The 7742-nt window shown below is 56.6% G+C and overlaps 2 protein-coding genes across 4 annotated transcripts in view; both read left to right on the forward strand.

Moving 5' to 3' along the window:
* The first annotated feature begins 1136 nt into the window (after positions 1–1136).
* S1PR5 (sphingosine-1-phosphate receptor 5) lies at positions 1137–3988 on the forward strand. The gene is made up of 2 exons (XM_006905881.3): positions 1137–1219; positions 2569–3988. Exon 2 carries the CDS (start codon positions 2586–2588, stop codon positions 3771–3773), a length of 1188 nt encoding a protein of 395 aa, XP_006905943.1. The 5' UTR covers positions 1137–1219; positions 2569–2585; the 3' UTR covers positions 3774–3988.
* A 2969-nt stretch (positions 3989–6957) lies between these two features.
* The window catches only part of KEAP1 (kelch like ECH associated protein 1), an 8229-nt gene continuing 7444 nt past the window's right edge, over positions 6958–7742 (forward strand). The window contains exon 1 of one of the 3 annotated variants that reach the window (XM_015598324.2): positions 6958–7278. The gene's annotated coding sequence lies outside the window, so the exon portion shown is untranslated. The other 2 variants (XM_015598323.2, XM_025040186.1) reach the window with 2 other exon arrangements.

Consider the following 7742-nt stretch of genomic DNA (forward strand, 5'->3'; position numbering starts at 1 on the left):
ACCCGCGGCCAGCAGAGACTGCAGCAGCCGGGGCAAAGGGCACTGTCTTGGGAAGGTCGTTATAGCTAAGCCCAACTCCCTTTCTGTGGCTGTGGCTGTGGCTGCTGGTCTGAGCGTGCAGGAGCTAGGCTCGGCACGGAAGCTCCTGGAAACTGGGGGTGGCGACGAGGGGCCAGCTGGGACTGGCCCGCTGGAGGAGCAAAGGCTGGGAGAGGCGTGGGAGAGTGAGACAGAAAGGCACATACAGAGACAGGGAGAAACAGATCCAGACTCGAAGAGACGTGATGAGAGAGACACAGAAAGTGTGGGAGACGCTCATTTCTTCCTTCCTTCATTCATTCACTCAGCGGATACTTATTGGGTATCGGCTGTGTCCCAGCAGTGCCTGTGGTAGACGCAAACCCCTGCCCCTGTGGGGCTGACAGTCTGGTGGGGACACAGCCCAGAAACACGATGAGTAAATTCCATCTTCGGGAGCCATAAGAGTGGGGGAGTTGGGGAATCAGAGGGGCACATGAGCTAGATTCTCCTTATGGGCAGGGGGAGCAGCGGAAGATCCCACCAGAATCCTGCCTAAGCCTGCCCTTCCCCTCTCGCCCAAAGAGAGTGGGGGGTTTGGCGGAGGGGGTGGGGAAGCGCATGGGAGCGGAGAAATGGGGAGGAGCCTGCTTCCCGTACCTATCTGCTGGGGGGAAAGGATTCAGGTTACCTTCATCCCTGCAGAAGACCCTCCTAACCCACGCTGCTGGGGTCCCTTCAACGACCTGGTGTCCTTAGGGTGCAGCCCAGGAGGCTTAGTTGGAATGTAAGTGGAAAATGGGGAGGGACCAGTACCCAGGATCCCTCTGCTGGGGGTGAAGGGAGAGGCTCAGGCAGCAGCCGCCCCCGCTAAGGACCGTCCCTTTCCAGCGCCTCCGGGTCCTCGCACTGTGATGGAGCGTCCCTGGGAGGGAAGTCCAGCCCCAGAGGGGGCACCCGAGGGCTCCCCGGTGCCAGTCGCCGCCGGGGCGCGCTCTGGTGCCGCGGCGGGTGGCACAGGCTGGCAGCCACGGGCTGGGTGCCGGGGTACAATGGGCGGAGCAGTTGCTTGCGACCACGGATGCTCTGCGTTGTGGGCCTGCTCCCTTCGCCTGCCGGCTCCAGCCCCGCCCCCAGAGCTGTGACCTTTTACTCGGCTCCAGGCTGCGCGACTACGCGGGGCGCACGACCAGGGTGCAGGGTGAGTATACAGCACTGGGTCCTTAGGAGGCGCGGGGCGCAGTCTAGCCTGGAGGGGTTGCCCTGGGGCCACTACCTGTGTCCTCTTGTTTGGAGTTCCTGGGCTTTCCCGGAGGCCTCTGGGAGGGGAAAGCGGGAGACTCTGGGCTGCCTGCGGGGAGCTGGCTCCGGGGTGGGGGAACACCCCCGGCCTCACCTCTCTGGGCTACGCCACTGCAAAGTTCTTTACCTCAGTCCTACTGCCAGACCAGCTGAGGCCAGGCGGGAGGTTCAGAGGCTGTGAGCCTGTGCATGATGTCCCCATCAGAACGAGTGTAACTCGTGTCTACGTGTGTTGACGGCCTTCTCCCTCCAGCGTGGCTGAGCCCCTTATTCTCTGAGGGTCTGGATTTGTTTCTGGTTCTCTGTGTGTAACTGAAGCCATGTCCAAATAAGTCCGTTCCCCTCCCCAGGCTTCAGTTTTCTCATCTGTTAAGTGGGACCTGAGCCATTTCTGCGTGAGTGCATGTGTGTGGGAACATGAAAACCTTTGTGCCTATTTCTCTGAGAGGTGCTTCTTTTCAGCCTTAGTTTCCTCTTTTGTAACTTGGGACTAAGGGGAGAGTTGTCCAAGGGATAAAAGGGCGCAGTCGCAAGTGGAAAGTATTATTATACTTTAATGACATATGTGCCCTTCTGCAGGAGACTGCGAGAGACTTCTGTCTGCTGCCTTAGGGTTCTGTCTCTGTGAAATGGGTGGATAGGCTTAGCTTTCTCACAGGGTTTTGGCAGAGAAAAGCCCGGTGTGCAGCAAGGCATATAGATTGTAGGGCTCAGGGCTCCAGGATGGGTGTGGGTGGAGGTTGTGAAATTGTGGCTTGTGCGACTGAGCGTCAGACCCTGTCTGCATGTGGATGAATTTGTGCCCCTGTATGTCTCTCTGCCTGTATTGCTTTGTCCATGGGCGAATATATTTTCGTGTTTTCCTGATGGGGTCTAACTTGTGTATTTTTGCCCTAGTTTGTGACTATGTGTGTAGATGTCACTGTATTTGTGTGTCCCTGTGTGTGGCTATATTTGCGTACGTTCTGTCTGTTTATTGTTGAGTATGCCTTTGACTATCCCTGCTTGTATATGAGTTATGAGTAACTCTCATATGTGTCACCCTGTCCCCTGATATTATTTCTGTGTCAGCCTGTCTCCATGGCCAGCCGCTTTCTATCCCGAACTCCCCCTGGTCGCCAGTGTGCATGTGGGGTAAAGAGCAGAGGATAAAGGTTCCTTTCCCGGTGCTGCGAAGAACGTGCCCGCCACCGCAGTCCGCGGGGACGGCGCGAGCCCAGCCTGACACCACATCCTGCCTCTCCGCAGCCTTGGGCGAGTGGCCCATGGAGCCAGGGCTGCTGAGGCCGGCGCCGGTGAGCGAAGTCATCGTCCTGCACTACAATTACACCGGCAAGCTCCGCGGTGCGCGCTACCAGCCCGGCGCCGGGCTCCGCGCCGACGCTGTGGTGTGCCTGGCCGTGTGCGCGCTCATTGTGCTGGAGAACTTGGCCGTGCTCTTCGTGCTCGGACGTCACCCGCGCTTCCATGCGCCCATGTTCCTGCTCCTGGGAAGCCTCGCACTGTCCGACCTGCTGGCCGGCGCTGCCTACGCCGCCAACATCCTGCTGTCAGGGCCTCTCACGCTGCGCCTTTCGCCCGCGCTCTGGTTCGCACGCGAGGGCGGCGTCTTTGTGGCGCTCGCCGCATCAGTGCTGAGCCTCCTTGCCGTCGCGCTGGAGCGCAGCCTCACCATGGCGCACCGGGGACCCGCACCAGCCTCCCGTCGCGGGCGCATACTGGCACTGGCGGCTGCAGTCTGGAGCATCTCGCTGTTCCTCGGGCTACTGCCCGCGCTGGGCTGGAATTGCCTGGGCCACCTGGACGCCTGCTCCACTATCCTGCCGCTCTACGCCAAAGCGTACGTGCTTTTCTGCGTGCTCGTCTTCCTCAGTATCCTGACTGCCATCTGTGCACTTTATGCACGTATCTACTGCCGGGTGCGCGCCAACTCCCGGCGCCTGAGAGCGCGCCCTGGGGTTGTTGGGGGCCCCTGCAGCGGGGCGCGCCGCACGCCGCGCTCGCTGCCGCTGTTGCGAACGCTCAGCCTAGTGCTTCTGGCCTTCATGGCGTGTTGGGTCCCCCTCTTCCTACTGCTCTTGCTCGACGTGGCTTGCCCGGCGCGTGCCTGTCCGGTGCTCCTGCAGGCGGACCCCTTCCTGGGCCTGGCCATGGCCAACTCACTTCTGAACCCCATCATCTACACGCTCACCAACCGCGACTTGCGCCACGCGCTCCTGTGCCTCATCTGCTGCGGCCGCCGCCCCTGGGGCCGAGGCCCCGGCGCCTCCCAGCGATCCGGGAGCGCTGCTGGGGCTTCGGACGGCTTGCACCCCTGGCTGCCTCCCGGCCTGGATGGCAGCACCAGCCGCTCTGAGCACTCGTCGCCCCAGCGGGACCAGCTGGAAACCAGCGGCTCCACTGGCGCGCCCACAGCCGCCGGGACCCTGGTACCCGCAACGGCCGCAGACTGACACTCTGACTTGCCACTACTCTCCCTAAGAGCTGTTTTGCAGACTTTTTATTTTTAAATAATGGAATTTATAGGAAGAGCAGCCGAAGATTGTGGAGGGAGAAGGTTTATTCACTTGTTCCCATGCTACAAAATTCATAAAGCACCAGTTCTCCTTCTCAGATGTGATCACTGTGGGGACTCCTGGGAAAATTCCAGAGCTATTCTATGAATAAATAAGCTGAAATGTAAATAACATCTCTTTTTATACAATTTTTATACGTGTATTTTATTGGCGCTAAATCCCACAACAGTGAACAAAACAGACAAAACCCGCTGCCCTTGCGGAACTGACGTTCTGGTGGGGACACGGGTAATAATGGAGTGAAGAAATACTGGAGAGAGTTCCAGTGGCAATACAGTGACGCGATGGTGGTCAGAGGAGGCCTCTCTGCCGAGGTGGTAACACGTGGTGTGAGCTGTCATTGTCCTGGGAACACCTGAAGAGAGATCATTTCCAGTGAGGTGCAAAGGCCCTGAAAATGAAATATGCCTATGTGTTCTATGAAAAGCAAGTTTACAGGTGTGGCTGGAGTAGCGGTGGAGGCGGCAGTGGGAAAAAACAAAGGCAGGAAGATGATAGGGCAGATCCATCACTCAGGGCCTTGTGGTCTCAGGGGAGGACTTTTACCCTAAGTGAGGTGGAAACCATGGAGGGTTCTTGACTTGGCTCAGATGTTAACAGATCTCTGTGTGAGGCAAAAGTGGAACCTAGAACAGGGTGAAGGTGACTGCACTGGTCCAGAGGAACAATGATGGCGACTCAGATCATGTGGATTCTGGATAGATTTTGGAAACAGTGGACAGAATTGCTGAGGAATTGAGTATGTGAGTCAAGGACAGCTCTCCAGGTTATAGGAGAGAACATCAAAGACAGGACACCCTAAACTTGACTCTGGGAGGCTCAGCCAATTCCTATCTGAAAGATTTCTTTGAGGGTAGTGTCAGACCTTTCATAAAAAATACAAATAAATAATAAGAACATTTACAGCTATTGTGCCTACTTAGTCATCCCACAGTGATAGGCCCAGGACACACGTTTTTCTCATCTTTACTGGTACCTTGCCAGGTGGGTTTCCTCACCTTCATTTGACAGATGAGGGAATTCTAAGCAGTGAATACCTTGCCCCAGTATCTGAGCCGGGCTGTCAGGCTCCCCACCCTCAGAGGCGCAGGCCTGGCTGGTGTCCAGCTCTTCCAGAGGGAGTCTGTATTCTCGGCGGGGGGCGATACCAGCGCCCCATTCTTTCCCATAAAAGGCTCGAGACGTGCTGGCCATGGTCCCCAGCTGTTCCCAGAGCACTGCTGACCCCTGTGCGGTGTGGCTCACCTCTGGCGGGGCGGGGCGCGGCGGGGAGAGTGCGAGGGGGTGCTTAGGCTGCGGCGCACCACCTGCCGGGAGAACGCGGAACTGCAGGCAGCCACTAAGACGTTTGCTTTGGGGGCACTGATCCAACCTGGGGAACTTGAATCTCCGCTAGCCACGCTCAGGCCGTCCCAACAGACCACGCGCATGAGAAATCAACCTATTTCTTGCAAAACAAACACGCTTAATCCTGGAGTCACGCCCAAGGACACTCCCCAGGACTGGACTCAATTCCCTACCAAGACTGGCACACTTAACCCCAGGTTCCTTTAATCTTTCAGAAGAGCCTGAAGCTTACTCCATTATTTGGTTGTTTGATGGTGTAATGGTAGATTTATTCACTTGCTCACATGCTACAAAATTCATAAAGCACCAGTTCCTCTTCTTAGATGTGATCACTGTGGGGATTCCTGGGAAAATTCCAGGGCTATTCTATGAATAAATAAGCTGAAATGTAAATAACATCTTTTTATACAATTTTAGCACTGCTCTACATCTTCTTTTGTTCACTTACTAGCATATCTTTGAAATTGTTGTCCATCCACAGATTTTGTATTGTTTGGCTGCCTTAGTCTGCTCAGGCTGCCATAACAAATACCATAGCCTGGGTTGCTGAAACAATTTATTTCTCACAGTTTTGCAGGCTGAAAGTCCAAGATGAGAGTGCCAGCATGATGGGGTGCTGGTGAGGACTCTCTTCCTGGCTTGCAGATGGTCGCTTTACCATTGTGTGCTCTCATAGTGTAGAGAAAGCAAGAAAAAGCTCTCTTGTGTCTTTTTATAAGGGCACTAATCTCATGGGGGCCCCACTCTCATGACCTCATCTAAACCTAATTAATTCATTCTATAGCCTTTTTTTTTAAAAAAAAAAAAACATATTTAAGTATCTAAGTAAATATTCATACAGCAAATGTCTTGTTCCTTTTCACCGACTGCATAGTATTTCCCAGCACGGATGTGCTACCACTTATTACATGGAGGGATATGTGGGTTGAGGCCCATCCCTTTATACACAGCACTGCAATATACATTCGTGTACGCGTGTGCGAGTGTACCTTGGATAAATCTCTACCAGCGGCACTGCTGGGTCACAGGGCCTGTAGCTTTGACTTTGGGATATGAGAGGTTGCCTGGAGGAGGGTGCGAGTTTTTCCACAGCCTCCGCCATTCCCTGTATTCGCTGGCTATGCTATAGCGTCCCCCACTGGAGGGGTCTAGAACCGCAGAGTCAAGCCACTGGGAAGGCAGTGGAAAGGGGGTACCCCACCCCATCATCCCATGCAGGTTTAATACCAGACCCGGTGCCGAGACATTGAATATGGGATCCTCCGAATTCACTCTGGAGGCCAGCAGAATCCTTTCTTAGCATTTCTATTATTCATTTAGTTTTCATATAGATGGACTCTTTTAAAAGTAGCCTTAAATACATTTATTTAAAAGTTAACTTTATATTACAAACAGCTTAAATAGCAAGTCAGTACTCCTTGCCATGAAAAATAGCAGTTGTTAACATCTGCTAGGCGCTAGCTAGCATTCGCATTTAGTGCGGCGGTAACCTAAGTGCGAGCACTATCACTTCAAAGGGAGGAAACTGAAGCTTGTCACAGGCCCACCCATACAGAGCTAGAGGGTAGCAGAGCCGGCGTTCGATCCCCTGCACGCGAGCTCCACACGCCTCTCCACTGGAGAAAACTAAAAAATAAAGACAAGGAAAGCCCAGCTAAACAGATAATTCTAGCTGGGTCCTGCAGCCGCCAGATCGTGAGGCCTGCATTAAAAGGAGAAAAGCAGGTGGCGGAGAGCATCCCCGCGCTGAGAAGACGAAATAGGGCGTATAGAAGGGTCAGTGCGAAGGAGTAACGCGCCGGGCTCTCCTGGCCTTGCTACCTCGCCCGATGCCCCGCTCCTCGCCCATGGGCGCCGGGCACCTGCGGGAAGGGCGGGGGAATCGCGGCTCCTTTCCCGCCGCGCCTTCTCCCCGCCTCCTTCCCGGGCGTCCCAAGGCCTTCCCCAACCCGACGGCCGCGACCCCGCAGGCCTTGACGCATGGGAGCCGAGGTCCCCCGAAGGCGGAGGCGCCCCTGGGTCTCCCACAGCGAAGGTTAGGCTGGAGCCGTCCCGGGCCAGGCTGTGGCCCCTTGGGTTTCCCGGAAGCTCGGCGCGCGGGTGGCACCACAAGTGCCCGGATCCGCCGCCGTGTCCCGGGCATCCCTGGCCCGCAGCAAGAGCTACCGAGGCTACGTGGGGGCCGAGGTGAGCGCGCCAGCAGCGGCGGCGGGGAGGGGTGTTCGCGTCGCGAGGGCTGTGGTCCCTGCCCACGCCGCGCCGCGATGACCGACGCTGTTGTCGCCGCTCAGGGGTTGCGCAGCTTGGCGACAGCCGGCGGGGTGGGAGAGCGGGGAGCGTGCCAACCCAGCCGCCGGAGGCCCGGGGCCGTGGGGACTTTTATTCTGACACGGCCGGCGCCCGGCTCTGCTTAGTCATGGTGACCTGCGCGCGCTCCGCGCCTCCCCCCGCGCGCAGCGATGGAGGCGCCGCGGCCTGGGGGAGGGAGGCGGAGCCCGA

The sequence above is a fragment of the Pteropus alecto genome, unplaced genomic scaffold (genome assembly GCF_000325575.1).
Source record: "Pteropus alecto unplaced genomic scaffold, ASM32557v1 scaffold761, whole genome shotgun sequence".
Lineage (NCBI taxonomy): Eukaryota > Metazoa > Chordata > Mammalia > Chiroptera > Pteropodidae > Pteropus > Pteropus alecto.

What these genes read in the sequence shown, in the direction of transcription:
- S1PR5 (XM_006905881.3), top strand. Translation starts at nt 2,586, where the DNA reads ATGGAGCCAGGGCTGCTGAGGCCGGCGCCGGTGAGCGAAGTCATCGTC.